This window comes from Macrobrachium rosenbergii, chromosome 41, assembly GCF_040412425.1.
Source record: "Macrobrachium rosenbergii isolate ZJJX-2024 chromosome 41, ASM4041242v1, whole genome shotgun sequence".
In the NCBI taxonomy this organism is placed as follows: domain Eukaryota; kingdom Metazoa; phylum Arthropoda; class Malacostraca; order Decapoda; family Palaemonidae; genus Macrobrachium; species Macrobrachium rosenbergii.
The window spans coordinates 16497881-16517924 of record NC_089781.1 but is presented as its reverse complement, the minus strand read 5'-3'; the positions used below and the strand labels follow the sequence as shown (position 1 = coordinate 16517924).

The 20044-nt window shown below is 37.5% G+C and overlaps 1 protein-coding gene across 1 annotated transcript in view; it reads left to right on the top strand.

Moving 5' to 3' along the window:
- LOC136826680 (GTP-binding protein Rhes) overlaps positions 1-20044 on the top strand; it is a 145976-nt gene that overhangs the window by 107395 nt on the left and 18537 nt on the right. The window contains exons 3-4 of the mRNA XM_067084044.1: positions 12592-12749; positions 13560-13746. Coding sequence (XP_066940145.1) covers positions 12592-12749; positions 13560-13746 — 345 coding nt within the window. The remainder of the gene's footprint in view (positions 1-12591; positions 12750-13559; positions 13747-20044) is intronic.

The window sequence follows — 20044 nt, the reverse complement described above, 5'->3', positions numbered from 1 at the left end:
CAGGAACGCGCAAATTTCGCATTCAATACCCCATTGTCTTTCAGTTTCCTGCCATTATACCAAAGAGGTGGGTGTAGCCTTTTCTTATATATTTTTTTTTTCTTAATGGCACGCTCAAGACAATGGGACGTAGAACACAATCAAGACAATGAGGTCCTCCAAAACACAGGCGATGTCATTTAACACTTCATTGGGTCCCTTTGTCCGAATTTTATCCGGGAGAAATATTAATTTTTTTTTTTTTTTTTTTAAGCATTTTGTCTCGACTAGCAGTGGTGGCTTATTGCGAATTCCGACTGTTTTGAAATAAAAAGAAAAATTAGGATAAACAAATTTAATATTATCAAAACTCTACAACTGTTCAAAATGTTTCAAATATCTTGGATTCGATTATACAATTTTGCAAATTAAGATATTTATACCGTTTTCCTTTCCTAGGAAGTTATCAGTGAAATGGCTGTTTAAAAAAATAGTATCAAACACTTAAATATTATAAAAACTATATAACTGTTAAAATTGTTGAAAATCTATGGTTTGATTATACAATCCTGCATATTAGGATATTTGTACAATTTTCTCTTTCCTAGAAAGTTATCAGTGAAATGACTGTTTTTTTAATTAGCTTCAAACAATTTAATCTTATCAAAACTCTAAAACTGTTTTAAATATCTCGAATTCGATTATAAAATTTTGCAAATTAAGATATTTGTACGATTTTCCCTTCCTTATGAAATCATCAAAGAAATGAATACAATTTGAAATTATCAGTCTTCTCATATTTTATATATCTGATCAACGCACCTTTCATATCTGATCGAGGGGAATTTTTTTTATTATTCGGTAATCGCGACTTGCCCTTCCATTCGTTGCAGTCTGATATAACCCCATTTCATCTGCATTCGAATCACATTTGCTATCTTACTGATCAATCAGTAATAACAGAGTTCTTTTTAGCTGCCTTGGCAACTATTCGCGTCATAATTACGTCTCGTCATTGCACAAGGAAACAAGCAAAACAATGGAGTTTTCTGTACAGCTGCTACAGCGCATAATCAAGGCCACCGAAAATAGATCTATCTTTCGGTGGTCTCGGTATAATGCTGTATGAACCGCGGTCCGTGAAACTTTAACCACGGGCCGGTGGTGGCCTGTCTCATACCGTTGCCAGAAGCACGATCATGGCTAAATTTAACCTTAAATAGAATAAAAACTACTGAGGTTAGAGGGCTGCAATTTGGTATGTTTGATGACTGGAGGGTGGATGATCAACATGCCAATTTGCAGCGCTCTAGCCGCAGTAGTTTTTGAGACCTGAGGGCGGAAAGGAAATGTGCGGACAGAAAAATGTCCGGACAGAATAAAGTGCGGACGGACAGACAAAGCCGGCACAACAGTTTTCTTTTACAGAAAACTAAAAGACGTTCGCCATTCACAAACATCACAAAAGAACGACTTGCTATTCCCCACCTAATAAATCCTGTCTTGTCCGGCATGGCGACCTTATTTCTTCCTTCATTAATTGACTCACTGTGATTCCTCACCGTGACTCACCTATCAGGTGAAGTGAGTGAGACGGCTATGAAGAGCGCTGCAGGTTTTTGTCTCTCTCGCACCGCCAAGGTTTCGTGAGAGAGAGAGAGAGAGAGAGAGAGAGAGAGAGAGAGAGAGAGAGAGAGAGAGAGAGATTTTCAGGGTAATTTCACTGAGATGATCATATAGAATAAACTGGTGTTTGTTCTAATTGGGCTAAATACTAAATAAATTAGCAGAGAGAGAGAGAGAGAGAGAGAGAGAGAGAGAGAGAGAGAGAGAGAGAGAGAGAGAGAGAGAGAGAGAGAGAGAGAGATTTCCAGGGTAATTTTACTGAGATGCTTACATAGAATAAATTGGTGTTTGTTCTTATTGGGCTAAATACTAAATAAATTACGAGAGAGAGAGAGAGAGAGAGAGAGAGAGAGAGAGAGAGAGAGAGAGAGAGATTTTCAGGTAATTTCACTGAGATGATTACATAGAATAAATCAGTGTTTGTTCTTACTGGGCTAAATACTACATAAATTACCAGATTTTCAGGGTGATTTCACCGAGATGCTCACGAGAATGAATTGATGTTTGTTCTTACTTGGCTAAATGACTAGAGAGAGAGAGAGAGAGAGAGAGAGAGAGAGAGAGAGAGAGAGAGAGAGATTTTCAGGGTAATTTCACCGAGACACTTACATGGAAAAAACTGATGTTTGTTCTTACTGGGCTAAATACTAATTAAATTAGCAGAGAGAGAGAGAGAGAGAGAGAGAGAGAGAGAGAGAGAGAGAGAGAGAGAGAGAGAGAGAGAGAGAGAGTAATACAATTAATTCGCCCTCAAAAGATTGCACTCTAAGTCAGAACTGAATGAGAACTATTCATGAATTTCAGGACTACTTATCAAATAATAAAGTTGCATCACGTTGCCATTTAATAAATGACGGAGGTGAAGAAACCTACAAGTAACAGGTAACAAGGAGCAGGTAACAACGCAATCAAGGAACGATGACACCTGAGTCTCAGGTAAAACGAAATAATAAATCAATTTGGGTCAAGACGGGGAGATAGATTGACGATGATATAATGTATGTGTGATGACAAATAAATTCGTATAATTTCTGCGGTCATCTCGACGTCTCGAAACTTGACGACAAAAACTGAAAAATTGGGTACACAGCATTGTTTACATCCCCACCAACCAAAAAAAAAAATAAATAAATTATTAAAAACAAGTAAAATATGCGCCGAAGTTTCTTCAGCGCAATCGAGTTTCTGTACAGCTTATAATCAAGGCCACCGAAAATAGATCTATAACCACGGGCCGGTGGTGGCCTGTCCTATATCACTGCCAGATGCACGATTATGGCTAACTTTAACCTTAAATTTAAAAAAAAAAAGACTACTGAGGCTAGAGGACTGCAATTTGGTATGTTTGATGACTGGAGGGTGGATGATCAACATAGCAATTTGCAGCCCTCTAGCCTCAGTAGTTTTCAAGATCTGAGGGCGGACAGAAAAAGTGCGGACGGACAGACAAAACCAACTCAAGAGTTTTCCTTTACAGAAAACTAGAAGAAAAAATAGACGGCAGTGCCTGAGATAACGAGACTAGACATCAATCTTTCGTCTTTCGTTGCTCCTTTTACCTGCAGAAGGCACTGCAGAAGGTAAGTAAGTCCGGATCCCCCCCCCCCAAAAAAAAAAACGCCGAAACGCGAGAAGATGGATTACTACTGTCTGGAGTTCCGAGACTCAGAATTTCTTTGGCGTCTGAGTTTGAGGACCCTGGTCGTGAAATGCTCCTTCTTTCTTTTAATGGGTGGATTCAACTTGTATTTAAGGGGAATGCGAGTCCCCAGAAGGCAAAGAGCAAGCAAGCACAGAAACAGACGAAAAGCAAAGGCAAAGCAAACAATTGGAAAGCTTGGAAATATTTTTGGGAATATGACTCGAGCAAAGTCTAAAGGCAAGGCTTATAGAACTGACAGCTAGTACCCAGAAGGCAATGAGCAAGCAAGCAAAGAAACAGACGCAAAGCAAAAGCAAAGCAAACAATTTGAAAGCCTGGAAATATTTTTGGGAATATGACTCGAGCAAAGGCTAAAGGCAATGCTTTTAAAACTGACAGGATCATGAAAGTGAGTCGCTTTATGACCGTGTAAATCGATAACAAAGTTTTCAAAAGGTCAGACCTAACCATGCTAATCTTATTACCTTGAAAAAATTGACTATCTGTCAGTTCAATTTTGAGAGGTGAACTATGGCAATAAACTGATGTATGAATATTTTTGACACTTTCTGGATTTTTTGCTTCTTTTTCGGGCATGATTTCGAGAATCTTCTATAGAAAGACATTCGCGCAAACACACACACACACACACGAGCACATCAACGCAGCAACGCGCATGCGCGTCTCAAACGCCTTTATATAAACAGAAGCAGCGATGTGTTCACAAGTGCGTCTGTACCAGCTGAGGCCGCATCAACAGAATATAATTACCATTTCGCATTTGAAAATAATCCTCTTAGTTGTCGCCAAGTGGTTTCTCGGAGCTCTGCTTCGCTGTCTGGAAGGAGAGAGAGAGAGAGAGAGAGAAATATGATTTTGAAATCGAAGCAAGGGGGAGAGAAGAAAAAAATAGTACATTAGGACTCAGAGAGAGAGAGAGAGAGAGAGAGAGAGAGAGAGAGAGAGAGAGAGAGAGAGAGAGAGAGAGATGATGATGATCCTGAAATTGAAGAAAGAGAAAGGGGAAGGGAGAGAAGAAAAATAGCACATTTGGACTGAGAGAGAGAGAGAGAGAGAGAGAGAGAGAGAGAGAGAGAGAGAGAGAGACAGAGACAGAGAGAGACAGGAGAGAGAGGGGGAAGCATCCTCGGAAACTCTTGCATGACTGAGGCAGCATAATTCGTTGATTAAATCAAGGTCCTCGATAATTGGCCAATGGAGTGAAAGCACGGGGGTAGGAGAGATATTGAATAAAGCCCGTGCGTGGGAGAAATAACGCACGAACGGATACGAAAATGGGGAATAAGACAAGAAATCGAAATTATATAAGCACCGTTCTTGGCAATCAGTTTGTGAGAATTACAAGCACCCGAATAAACTGACTCATGTTTTGTAATTCAGTTTTTCGTCCTGAACCTTGAACATAATAAGTTTTCTTTTCTTCTTCTTCTTCTTCTTCTTCTTCTTCTTCTTCTTCTTCTTCTTCTTCAAACGCTGCATCGAGATTCGAGAAAAGAGGTGACTTTCTTTAAAAACTGCATCGAGAATCGAGAGTAGTAGGCTTCTTCTTAAAATACTGCTTCGAGAATCGAGAAAAAATGTTTTTCTTCAAATACTGCATCGAGAATCGACAGAATAAGTGACCTTTTTAAAATGCTGCATCGAGAATCGAGAAAAGAAGTATCTTCTTCTTAAAATACTGCATCGAGAATCGAGAGAATAAGTGACCTTCTTAAAATACTGCATCGAGAATCGAGAGAATAAGTGACCTTTTCAAAATGCTGCATCGAGAATCAAGAAAAGAAGTTTCTTCTTCTTAAAATACTGCATCGAGAATCGAGAGAATAAGTGACCTTCTTAAAATACTGCATCGAGAATCGAGAGAATAAGTGACCTTTTTAAAATACTGCATCGAGAATCGAGAAAAGAAGTATCTTTTCTTAAAATACTGCATCGAGAATCGAGAGAATAAGTTATCCTTTTAAAATACTGCATCGAGAATCGAGAGAAAAGTGTTTTTTTAAAATACTGCATCGAGAATCGAGAAAAAGAAGTTATCTTTTTTAAATGCTGCGTCGAGAATCGAGAAAAGAAGTGTTTTCTTCAAATGCTGCGTCAAGAATCGAGAAAAGAAGTTATCTTTTCAAATGCTGCGTCGAGAATCGAGAAAAGAAGTGACCTTCTTCTTAAAATACTGCATCGAGAATCGAGAAAAGAAGTATCTCCTTCAAATGCTGCGTCAAGAATCGAGAAAAGAAGTAACTCCTTCAAATGCTGCGTCAAGAATCGAGAAAAGAAGTGACCTTCTTCTTAAAATACTGCATCGACAATCGAGAAAAAAGTGTTTTCTTCAAATGCTGCATCAAGAATCGAGAAAAGAAGTTATCCTCTTTAAATACTGCTTCGAGAATCGAGAAAAAAAGTGTTTTTCTTCAAATGCTGCATCGAGAATCGAGAAAAGAAGTTATCCTATTTAAATACTGCTTCGAGAATCGAGAAAAAGTGTTTTTCTTCAAATACTGAATCGAGAATCGAGAAAAGAAGTTATCCTATTTAAATACTGCTTCGAGAATCGAGAAAAAAAGTGTTTTCCTTCAAATACTGCCTCGAGAATTGAGAAAAGAGTGACCATCTTCTTAAAATACTGCTACGAGAATCGAAAAAAGATTGACACTTATTTTTCGATTCTCGATGCAGCATTTGAAGAAGTAGATCATACTTAATACGTTCAAGGTTCAGGACTAAAAAAAAAAAACTAAATTACAATACGTGAGAAAGTTCAGTTGGCTGCTTGCAATTCTCGGATCCTTCCTAGATAGTGACCCCCACGGGTTTTAACCCGGCGTGTATCCACCTTTGCAGCGTGTTTAGTACAAGCCCGCTGGGGATTACCGTAAAGACATAAACAAAAGACTAAATATCATAAAGATAACGACCCCAAAGATATATTAGTCCTAGATAACGACCCCCTAAAACTCTTAGGGGTCACCATCTAGGAAAAAACCCAATTCTCAAACTGGTTGTCCCGGAAGTATGTATGGTATACATACTCCCGGCTTCTCCATTTATTCCCCATTTTCCCATCATCCATTATTCCGTGGTAAGGCGAGCGGTGTTGGGGACTAAATTGACGCTGCAAAACAGGCGCATTTTGATCCTCCAGAAAGCGAAGTTCTTGCTAAAACAAATGACGCTCGGATCCCGTTGCAAAGAGGGCTGATATAATGTTGGAAAGGGTTTGGAACGCGAAGACGAGGAGGCGGTCTCGAGTTACGCCAGAACTGCCCCCAAAATCTAGCAGAATTTCGTTGCCAGTTTTTGGAACTGCTGTCTGGGACGAAAACTACAACAGTAGGTGCCATTTACTGTTATTTATCGTTATTTATTGCTATTTAAACCCAGACACATCCTTGAAAGCAAGGAATTGCTATTCGTAGGCTAAAGATGATGGTAATCTATTTGCAACGCAGCCAATTCTCGGAATTAAAACATGTAGAAAATATAAATACATAGCAAGTTAGCTGTTCCGCTTTCTGAAAACACACATATATATACACATATGTGTGTGTTTAACAATTATAGCTAATTAAATATATATATATATATATATATATATATATATATATATATATATATATATATATATATATATGTATGTATGTATGTATGTATGTATGTATGTATGTATGTATGTATGTATAGTGGTCTTCATGAATAAAAACAATTGCAAACAAGCCGGGAAGAAGATAACTACATATATATATATATATATATATATATATATATATATATATATATATATATATATATATATATATATATATATATATATATATATATATATATATATATATATATATATATATATATATATATATATATATATATATATATATATATATATATATATATATAGTGGTCTTCAAGAATAAAAACAATTGCAAACAAGCCGGGAAGAAGATAACTACATATGCGCTGTTAGGTGCGGTAACTATACGAGAAACTGTTTGTCCTTTTCAATGATAATTCACCACAAAGGCTATCCTAATGTAGCCAATTATCTGCTGATAAATACTGTTGATATTTAAAGCCATAGGAGTGACAAGCACTTCTTGAAGTAGTCAATTCGGTGACGTCAACACCAAGTACCATCGACTGGCTGTAATCTTATTGACGTCATTACCAACAGGCATTATTTCTGACAGGCGAATCTTCTGTCGTTTTTCGAGACGTTGCAGACCACCTCCCACACCATCCAGATCTCCCCCCACCTTGCCCCCCGCTCCCACAAGCCCCCAGGACCAGAAGCTTAATAAAACCTTGATTTCGAAATCGCAAATTGAAGAGCAAGAAGAAGAAGATCTCTTGACCCAGACGAAACGAAGGGATTACGAATTCTCGACTCACGTTGACTCATTGACTCACACCTTCGCTGCTCGCTGCGAGTGTTTGCTCGCTCTGAAATCTCAGGCAGGCTGACGAACTTTCTTTTCCCGACTGAATGTCTCGTTCGTCGTCGAGCTCTTGCCAAAAGAATTATTAATTATCTTCCGTGACGAAAGCCCAGACGTTCGAGATTTTTCCCCAAATTTTCAGAAACGCTTTTATTCTTTCCAGCCGATTGATTGGATTGAATTGAATATAGAACTTAACTTACTGGGACCTATGAGGTCATTCAGCGCTGGAACGGAAATTGACAGTAAAAGGTTTGAAAGGGGTAACAAGAGGAGAAACTCGCAGTTGCAATGAATCAATTGCTAGGAGAGGGTGGAAAGTAAAATGGAAGAAAGAGAATATGACAGGAGATGCAGTAAAAGGAAGGAAAGGGGTTGCAGCTAGGGGCCGAATTCACGCTGCAAAGAACCTTAAGTAATGCCTACAGTTCACTGCATGAGGTGCAGTGACGACGCTAACCCCTACGGGTTCAGGTAATCCAGAGAATATGATGACAAATCAGTATCGACGTTTGAAACAAGTTTTCTGTACAGTCGCTACAGCGTATAATCAAGGCCACCGAAAATAGATCTATCTTTCGGTGGTCCCGGTATTATGCTGTATGAACCGCGGCCCGTGAAAATTTAACGACGGCGCGGTGGTGGCTAATCGTTGCCAGAAGCACGATTACGGCTAACTTTAACCTTAAACAAAATAAAAACTACTGAGGCTAGAGGGCACCAATTTGGGATGTTTGATGATTGGAGGGTGGATGATCAACATACCAATTTGCAGCCCTCTAGCCTCAGTAGTTTTTAGGATCTGGGGGCTGACAGAAAAAGCGGGATCAGAAAAAGTGCGGACGGGCAGACAAAGCCAGCAAAATAGTCTTCCTTTACAGAAAACTAAAACCACAAATTGGAGAACGAATAGATATAAGAAATCCACATACAGTTCCGGAGCGTCATGCTCCCTCTTCAGTGTGGAGACACCAAAACCCACTGTCTCCACACTGAAGAGGAGCATGATGCTCCCGAACTGTATAATATGTGGTCCTGAATATATTTGTTCTCCAATTTGTGGTTTTCTTTGTGGAATAATTAAGTATACCTTAGTTTAACCAGACCACTTAGCTGATTAACAGCTCTCATAGGGCTGGCCCGAAGGATTAGACTTATTTTACGTGGCTAAGAACCAATTGGTTACCTAGCAACGGAACTTACAGCTCATTGTGGAATCCGAACCACATTATGTGAGAAATGAATTTCTATCACCAGAAATAAATTCCTCTAATTCTTCGTTGGCCGGTCGGAGAGTCGAACGCTGGGCCAACAGCGTGCTAGCGAGAGCTCTACCCACCTCTCCAATGAGGAACTTTTATATTCAAGAGCACATACACTTTCGGAGCGTAACTCTACCTCTTCAGTGTCTCCACACCGAAACTGTATCTGTATGTGCTTCTGAACATATTTGATCTCCAAATTGTTTTTTAGTTTTCTGAAAAGAAAACTATTGTGCCGGCTTTGTCTTTCCGCCCACACTTTTCCCGTCCGCCCTCAGATCATAAAAGCTACTGAGGCTAGAGGGCTGCAAATTTGTAAGTCGATCATCCACCCTCCAATCATCAAACATACCAAATTGCAGCTCTCTAGCCTCAGTAGTTTTTATTTTATTTAAGGATAAAGTTAGCAATGATCGTGCGTCTGGCAACGCTATAGGCCAGGCCACCACCGGGCCATGGTTAGAGTTTCATGGGCCGCGACTCATACAGCCTTATACCGAGACCACAGAAAGATAGATCTGTTTTCGGTGTCCTTGATTATAAGATGTATAGAGAACTCGATTGCGCCGATGAAACTTCGGCGCATACTTTACTTGTTTTTCAAGTACCCAATTTCCCTTCCCGGCTGATCACTTTCAACAGAGAGCAGTTCGAAAGACGGCTTTTGGAGTTGGGTCAGAATCCCGTATTACTCTGTCTGATTCTCCCACTTTCCCAGCTCGGAGTCGCATTAGCCTCGCTTATTAGAGCCACGTGTTCATTAGCGACTATTGCGGTAGAGTGACTTACCATGAAGAGGAACCATGATTAAATACAGAACGTAACCGCTGACAGGAACTGTAAGTAAATGCAGAATTACTTTTGCTATTAATATTATTATTTATTATTTTTTTTTTATTATTATGTTGAATAAAATGACTGCATGTTGCGAATTGAATTTATACTGTGCTTTCTGACTTCTAATAATTCGCTTTTTCTGCATATCAGTATTAGTCAATAATTGCCAAATGTTCATATTTCGCGGTGGTGGACTATCGAAATATGAACATTAGACAATTATTGACTAAAAAATATTGATGTGCAGAAAAAGCGAATTATTAGAAGAATTGACAAAACTCAGTATAAAATCAATTCGCAAAATACAGCCATTTTATTCAACAAAATTGCCTCAAAGAGGGTCTCCTTCCTTTGTTTTATTATTATTATTATTATTATTATTATTATTATTATTATTATTATTATTATTATTATTATTATTATTATACCCTACCACAAGGGCCCATTGACTTGAAATTCTTCAAGCTTCCAAAGAATATTATGGTGTTCATTTGAAAGAAGTAACAGAATGTCATGGGAATACAGAAAGATGAGATCACTTATTAAAAAAGAAAAGATAATTTAACAGATTGATAAATAAATGGATTGAGAATGTAATCATGTACAAGAACTATAAATAAATACAAAATGTAATCGCGTACAGGAACTATGAATGAATACAGAATGTAATCACTTATAGGAATTATAAATAAGTACAGAAGGTAATTACATACAGAAGCTATATGTAAATACAGAATGTAATCGCGTGCAGGAACTACAGTATAAGTGAACACAGAATGCAATCGCATATAGGATCTACAAATAAATGCAAAAAGTAATCTCATACAGGAGCTATAAATGAATACAGAATGTAATCGGGTACCGGAACTATAATTAAATACGAAATGTAATCATGTACAGGAACTAAAAATAAAAAATTCATAATGTAATTGCGCACAGGAACTATAAGTATATAAAGAATGTAATTACTTACAGGAGCTATGAATGAATGCAGAATGTAATCGCGCTCATGAACTATAAATAAATAAAAAATCTAATCGCGTACAGGAACTATAAGTGAACACATAATGTAATCGCTTACGGGAACTATAAATAAATACAGAATGTAATCGCGCATAAGAACTATAAATAAAAAATGCAGAATGTAATCGATTACATTAACTATAAACAAATACATAATGTAATCGCGTACAGGAACAATAAATAAAAGATACAGAATGTAATCGCGTACAGGAACTATAAATAAAAGATACATAATGTAATCGCGCACAGGAACTACAAGTAAATACAGAATGTAATTACTCACAGGAACTTTAAATGAATACATAATGTAACAGCGTACAGGAACCATAAACAAAAAATACAGAATGTAATCGCTTACAGGAACTATAAACGAATACAGAGTCTAATCGCGTACAGGAACTATAAATAAAAAATACAGAATGTAATCGCGCACAGGAACTACAGGTAAATACAGAATGTAATTACTCACAGGATCTATAAATGAATACATAATGTAACAGCGTACAGGAACTGTACTTAAAAAATACAGAATGTAATCGCTTACAGGAACTGTAAACGAATGCAGAATGTAACGGCCGACATATGGAATCCCCGAGGTCTGAAAACGAAGAGATTACCGAAACTGGAGAGTACATCCATTAACTGATTAGCCGCCGCCTGACCAAAGTTTGATCCAACTTGAATACCGAGGTGGGGGGCGCTTTCTATAGCTTTCCATTTTAGAGAGCTATGGAAAGCTACTTGGTATGCACGGAGACTTGCTCGCTTTCCCCACGTTCCGCGGTTCGACCTGCTTTTGTTGCTCTAAAATAAAATGACGGTAGAGCTGAATAATTAGAGTCGATGTTCTACTTTTTTACCTTAATGTTGGCTAGTTATGATGGGATTAACCCTAGCGAATTCTAAAAAGCGGCGTCGCAAGAGTCACGGTCACTAATGCCACATGAACTCTTCGTGAATTTTGTGCGATTAAACCTTGTTCGTATTTTTTTTTTTGTGAAAAATTCATATCATATGTAATTTTTTTTTTTTTAGAATTTTTGACTGAATGACTGAGGGACATGTATGAATAACTACTTTGCGAAAAATTCCTATGTATCATAATACGGTATCCGAGTGTTTCATCAGTAAGATTTTAAGATACGGTCATACATTCAGCCAGTGGATACTGGAATTGTCTGCAATGACTTAAGTCTCTTTATAAACACTTTTCATTAGCTATCTGTAAAAGATAACTATTGTGCCGGTTTTGTCTCTCCGTCCGTACTTTATTCTGTCCGCCCTCAGATCTTTAAAAAAAACTACTAAGGCTAGAGGGCTGCAAATTGGTATGTTGATCATCCCCCCTCCAATCATCAAACATACCAAATTGCAGCCCTCTAGCCCCAGTAGTTTTTATTTTATTTACAGTTAAAGTTAGCCATAATCGTTCTTCTGGCAACGATATAGGATAAGCCACCACCGGGCCGTGGTTGAAGTTTCATGGGCGGGGGCTCATACAGCATTATACCGAGACCACAGAAAGATAGATCTATTTTCAGTGGCCTTGATTAAAAGCTGTAGCGGAAGTACAGAAAACTCGATTGCGCCGAAGAAACTTCGGCGCATTTTTCACTTGTTTCAATTTGCAAACGAAAAAAATACTTTAATGCTGTTTCCACAGAGTCCTGACCAGTAAGTTCAATATCCTTTCAATTAATCTTTTTTTTCCACAGATTCCTGACTAGTAGGTTCAATATCCTTTTAATTAATCTTTTTTTTTCCACAGATTCCTGACCAACAAGTTTGAGGACACGTATACGCCGACCATAGAGGACTTCCACAGGAAACTGTACAGGATACGGGGGGACGTTTACCAGCTAGACATCCTAGACACCTCGGGAAATCATCCCTTCCCCGCCATGAGGAGGCTGTCCTTTCTCACAGGTAAATCTAAGAAGAAGAAGAAGAAGAAGAAGAAGGAGAAGAAGCATAGGACTTCTCAAAGCTTGTTTATTTCGTGGCTTCCCACAAACAAAACGCTTTGTTTAGGACTTTAGACTGACAATGAAGATAACCAGCTTTGTTTGGGGCTCCTTAAGCTACTAGGCTTGCGATAACCTCACTAAGGGTCGTTGGGGGTTATCAAAGGTCGCGGGCCTCCTTACGACAGTTTTGGTCTCAAGGATGAGTTCGATCCTGCACCGAATTGCTCTAGGCGACCGACTTAGTCGTCAGGAAGCTACTGGTGACTAAGAGCTGAACGTAGACCTAGTGTAACCGGGGCTTTAGTCAGTAGGTGTTGTTTATAGCTTTCAAACAAAGAAAAATTAAGTTGAATAAACATTTCTCGTTGACTTAGTCTCTACAAACTTGTGCTGCCTTTTATGAATTAAGTTAAATAAACAATTCAGTTTGATTTGGTCTTTACAAACTTGTGCCTTTGCCTTTTCATGCATGAAAGACCAAACTTGTGCCTTTGCCTTTTCATGCATGAAAGACCAAACTTGTGCCTTTGCCTTTTCATGCATGAAAGACGAAACAAGTACCTTTAGGACTCACTTAGGCCTATATCTGCCAAAAACAAAACACAACATAAAATCAAGACACTCCAGAGGTTAGAGAGAGGTCCCTCAGACCTCGAGCAACCTCAGTTAGTCCTATATCTTGACAAACTTGCTTAGGCCTGCATCAGGGGTTAGTGACCCTTAATGACCTTTAACAAACAGTATCTGAATTTCCCTTGCCCCCATCCAGGTGACCTATTCGTCCTGGTCTTCTCCTGGGACTCGAGAGACTCGTGGCAGGAGGTCATGCGCCTTCGGGAGCAGATACTGGAGACCAAGCAGTCGGCTTCAGCCAGTTCGACGGGCAGTCGGAAGAAGAGAGGAGCCCTCAGGGTGCCCATGGTCATTGCGGGCAACAAGTGTGACAGAGAACAAAGGTAAGATATTGGAGACGGCACTAGCGAGAGAGAGAGAGAGAGAGAGAGAGAGAGAGAGAGAGAGAGAGAGAGAGAGAGAGAGAGAGAGAGAGTTGTTGCATATATTTTGACCAGTCCCTTCATCATATAAACGTGACAGTGAACAAAGGTAATGTATGGAAGTGGAAGGCAGTCTTAATGAGAGAGAGAGAGAGAGAGAGAGAGAGAGAGAGAGAGAGAGAGAGAGAGAGAGAGAGAGAGAGCTGTTCAATACACATAGCATAGTTCCATCGAATAAATGTGACAGATCAAAGGTAATGTATCAAGAGAGAGAGAGAGAGAGAGAGAGAGAGCTGCTGAATACATATAGCATAGTTCCATCGAATAATGTGACAAAGATCAAAGGTAATGTATTGGAGACAACTTCAGAGAGACAGAGAGAGAGAGAGAGCTATTGAATACATGTAGAATAGTTCCACCGGTACTGGGTAGATCTGACCAAATTTTTGATCTAGCAATTGAATTAGATCTTAGAATTTGACTTAATATGTCAGATCGAGTACGAATTATGACTTTCAGTTAGGGTTTGAGAACCGACTCATTTTACTTAAATCAATATGAATCTTGATAGCTTGCATTAATATGAATCTGAATGGCTGATGTCCAGTTAAGGAGATAATTTCACAGCTGTGCTGGTGAGAGTAGAAATGAATAAGGTGGTCTCTACCTTATTTCATAGGTCGGAAAACCTTGCGAATATTATACTACAAACGTCCTTTAATATCCAATTCGCTCTACCTCGGAAATAATATATTTTCTTATATGTTACTGAAGGGGAATTTTTTAGTTGATAAGTTCGTCGTCCCGTGGGCTCTAGCCAACGAAAGACAAGAATTCAGGACTACAGTGACGTGTAGAGCGAATTAGATATCAAAGGACGTTTGTAGCTTAATGCTTGTATATGAATCACGGTGATGTGATAAAAAGTCATATACATATATATATATATATATATATATATATATATATATATATATATATATATATATATATATATATATGCCTGTGGGGTGTGAATCACGGTGATGTGATAAAAGTCATATATATATATATATATATATATATATATATATATATATATATATATATATATATATATATATATATGTGGGTGTGCGTTTATAATAACCTCTGTCCTTGGGGCTTTGAACTGCTGACCACTGAAGCATTACGTCAATGCCCAGCCTACTAAAGGATATAATATATATATATATATATATATATATATATATATATATATATATATATATATATATATATATATATATATATATATATATATATATTATATATATATATATATATATATATATATATATATATATTTATATTTATATTTATATATATATATATATATATATTTATATATATATATATATATATATATATATATATATATATATATATATATATATATATATATATATATATATATATATATATATATGTATATACTATATATATATATATATATATATATATATATATATATATATTATATATATATATATGTATATATATTTATATATATATATATATATGTATATACTATATATATATGTATATATATTTATATTTATATATATATATATATATATATATATATAATATGCAAATATGTACCACACGGAAAATGGAACACTAGGCGTAGATAACAGGCCAGTTTCTTCCCTATATCTAAGACACCTTCTAGAGTAGAGAGAGAGAGAGAGAGAGAGAGAGAGAGAGAGAGAGAACTGCATTGTCAACACAATAATGACCGTCCACTGACGACTGCTAACCTTGACTACGACTCACGTCTCCCGAAGGACAACCTCGCCCGCACGGGATCGATCTCGTGAATAATTGATGATGGGAAGAGGCAGAGAATGGAGGAGGGAAAGAGGAGAGAAAGAGGGAGAAAGAGAGGATGACCAGGGCTCTGTCATTCTAAGCCGTGCGACCTTCTCGCCGCCGCTGAAAAGCTTTTCACAAACCTCGCACCTCTTAACAGCCGCTCTTTGACATTTCCTGCAGAGAGAGAGAGAGAGAGAGAGAGAGAGAGAGAGAGAGAGAGAGAGAGAGAGAGAGAGAGAGAATGGACAAGTAATAGTGAAAATAAGGAACACTGTCAAGAAGATGACATGGAGTGAAAGCGAGACAGTGTAAGTAAATAACGTAAGATTTTGAAGGAGAGAGAGAGAGAGAGAGAAAGAATAGACAAGTAATAGTGAAAATGAGAAACATTGTCAAGATGACAGGGAGTGAAAACGAAACTGTAAGTAAAGAACTTAAGATTTTGAGAGAGAGAGAGAGAGAGAGAGAGAGAGAGAGAGAGAGAGAGAGAGAGAGAGAGAGACTGGATAAGCAATAGTGAAAATAAGGAACATTATCAAGATGATGAGAGGGAGTGTAAGCGAGACAATGTAAGTAAAGACATTAAGATTTTGAGAGAGAGAGAGAGAGAGAGAGAGAGAGAGAGAGAGAGAGAGAGAGAGAGAGAGAGGTCATAGGTCATGACGTGAGTAACAACATCTTAGCTTCCGAATAACGCGTCCCTCCATATGTCAAAGGTCGCCATTTCTTAATCCCGAGGAACTGAAGATTCCCCGTGAGTTTTGGTCAATGTTTGTTTGTGTTGGTGTTACATCCTTCCGTGCACGCCTTTCCAGTATGCTGCCCTGGGATTGTACGCACAATAACCTCCCACTTGACACCAGGAGGCCTTGAAAATACGACGTCTTTCAGGAAAAACCCCAAAGACTTTCATATATTTTGAGTTTTATAATCCAGCGAGGCTTCAAGATCGTACGATAAGGTCCCACTTATCATCAAGAGGAATTTAAATATCAAGTATTTTAAGGAAATACTAAACTTCCTCATTTCCTGAGTGTTGTGATTTGACAATTTCCGGAAGGGCAAAATGAATTTGGTGTGTCTCTGAAACTTTGTCTTTAGGGCAAAATGAATTTGGGGTGCCACAGAACACCTCCAGTGGATTGTGACATGAAAAGTTAACTGTAAGTAAGTAAAGTAACTCTACATTCAGTACTGACCACTTCGTAACCTTAAAATAAAATATACCTGTTTACAGGCAGCTCCCATTGCTTAAATAATAATTAATAAATTAATGTGAGCAGTACCACTTCGGAACTTTATAATAAAATAGAACTGTTTACGGGCATCTCCCACTGCTTAAATATTGATTAAGAAATTAATCTAAGTAGTAATTTAGGACCATACAATTTTTTTTACCTCAAAATCCACCCGTCAGTGTCCACTTATGAGCCCGATCAAAAACCCATGACGCCATACACAGGCATGAGACTTCCCTATCAATCAATCACCAGTCGAGAGGGCTGCGCCAGTTTCACATGTCACCGCAAATATTAAAAGGTGCCAAGATTATTTTGGGCATGGCCGCTACGCAAATGGAGGGGGCGTGAAGGGTACAGCGTGCCAATCCAGGGAAGGGGGACACTCTCTCGCTGCGTTTCTTCTCTCTGTTGTTGCCCAGAGATTTATAAAATAAAATAAAAAAAGTAAACGTTCTGTCACCTTCCATAAAGCAGCGAGTTTAACTTCTCGTGTCGATTTTTTTTTTCAGTTAGCAGGAATGAAACGTTAAAATGCCGCCAGATATTTTAAGACATTAAAATATTCTAATGTCTTCGTCAGCAAAGATGAATTTCAGGCGTGAATTTTGCACGAGATGAATACTGTCTTGTACTTTGATGTTCATGAAGTTGAAAGGAAATCATGATTTTAATGAGTTATCGAGCAGTACATATCCTTCGGGAATGGAAGAAGAAGAAGAAGAAGTGAGGATTTTCAACTTACGAAAGGAGACGTAAGGACTTTCATCTTACGAATTAAGACGCAAGGATTTTAATCTTACGAAGGAAGATGTAAGGACTTTCATCTTACGAATTAAAGCGTAAGGATTAAGAAGACTTAAGGACTTTCATCTTACGAAAGAAGACGTGACGTAAGGATTTTCATCTTACGAAAGAAGAAGTAAGACTTTCATCTAACGAAAGAGGACGTAAGAATTTTAATCTTATGAAAGAAGGCGTAAGGATTTTCATCTTACGAAAGAAGACGTAAGACTTTCATCTAACGAAAGAAGACGTAAGACTTTCATCTAACGAAAGAAGACGTAAGAATTTTAGTCTTATGAAAGAAGGCGTAAGGATTTTCATCTTACGAAAGAAGACGTAAGGATTTTCATCTTATGAAAGAAGACATAAGGATTTTCATCTTACGAAAGAAGACGGACGTAAGAATTTTAATCTTACGAAAGAAGACGTAAAAATTTTCGTCTTGCGAAAGAAGAAGTAAGGATTTTCATCTTACGAAAGAAGGCGTAAGGATTTTAATCTTACGAAAGAAGTGACGTAAGGATCTTAATCTTACGAAAGAAGACGTAAGGAATTTGATCTTATCTAAAAGACCATTTCTACATCCGATTCGCTTTCGTTTTTAAACCTTCCTTTAACCATTCAAAAGCTGATTCCATTTTGCCCCGTAAATGTTTAATATTGCAAGAGCCTCTATTTCCACATGAAAAGATGGCGTCTGTATCTCTCCTTGAATTGAATTGAATATAGAATTTAGGCCAGAGGCAAGTACTGGGACCTATGAGGTCATTCAGCCCTGAAACAGAAATTGACAGCGAGAGGTTTGAAAGGTGTAACAGGAGGAAAACCTCAAAGCAGTTGCACTATGAACCAATTGTTGGAGAGGCTGGAAAGTAAGATGGAAGAAAGAGAATATGAAAGGAGGTACAGTAAAAGGAACGAAAGGGGTTACAGCCAGGGACCGAAGGCACTCCGCAAAGAACCTTAAGTAATGCCCACAGTGCACTGCATGAGGTGCACTGACGGCACTAACCCCCTGCAGGATCTCCCCTCCTTACTTCTTTTCCACCTGAATATCCAAAACTCTGATATTTACGAAGACCTTTGGAGTATCAAGGGGCTTTCTGTCAAGACTCAGCAGAAAGAACCACCTGAAGACGACCAAGAATCCAGAGACGTGGAAATAAAAAAAAATTAATAAAAATGAACGGGCTAATTACATCGACGGGGGCTGGAGCACAAAACATCTGATCTAATTGCCAGCTTCTTAAGAAGATCCTGGAATAACTCGCTTGTAATTAATAGCAATCAAGAGTCCTTGGAATCAACGCCTGAGATATTTATTAACGGTTTTTTTCATTTTTTTTTTGTTTTTCTCCGGATTCCTCGATTCCATCTTTTTTTTTTTTTTTTCAAGACGAGATGAAGGGAAAGTTTCTGAAGGAGAATGTTGCAGCTGGATAATTTTTCTCTTTTTATTTTCGTCGAACTGACGACTCTCGAAGATATTTTATCTTGAAAAAGATTCCTTTCTTTTTGCTGAACTGAATCAAAGATATTTGATGTTTGATCTTTGTATAGATTTTATAGTAAGAAGAAAATCTTTGTATAGGTTTTATAGAAAGAAGAAAGATTTCTACTTCGTGACTATAGAATTTTTCCCCCCCTATTCTTTGAACTAAATCAAAGATATTGATCTTTGTAGAGATATCTAGACGTTATAGAAAGAGGAAAAAGATTCCCTCGTATTGAATACAGAATTTTTATCTCCTCTTGCCGTTGAACCGAATCAGAGATATCTGATTTTTGTAGAGATGTTATGGAATGAGGAAAAATATTCATTCATACTGAATACAGAATTTTCATCTCCTCTTTTCGCTGAACTAAATCAAAGATCTTTGATCTTTGTATAGATTTTATAGAAAGAGGAATAAGATTCCTTCTTCTTGAATAGAATTTTTATCTCCTCTTTTCGTTGAACTGAATCAAAGATGTTGATCTTTGTACAGATGTATAGACGTTACGGAAAGAGGAAAAATTTTCATTCATATTGAATATAGAATTTTTATCTCCTCTTTTCGTTGAACTGAATCAAAGATATTGATCTTTGTATAGATGTATAGACGTTATGGAAAGAGGAAAAATTTTCATTCATACTGAATACAGAATTTCTATCTCTTTTCGCTGAACTGAATCAAAGATCTTTGATTTTTGTATAGACTTTGTAGAAAGAGGAATAAGATTCCATCTTATTGAATTAAATTTTCTTCTCCCTTTTTGCTGAATTGAATAAAAAAATGAGGAATTGATGTTATGGAAGAGGAAAAATATTCATTCATATTGAATAGAGAATTTTTCTCCTCTTTTTGCATTGAACTAAATCAAAGATCTTTGATCTTTGTATCAAAATAGAAATTTCA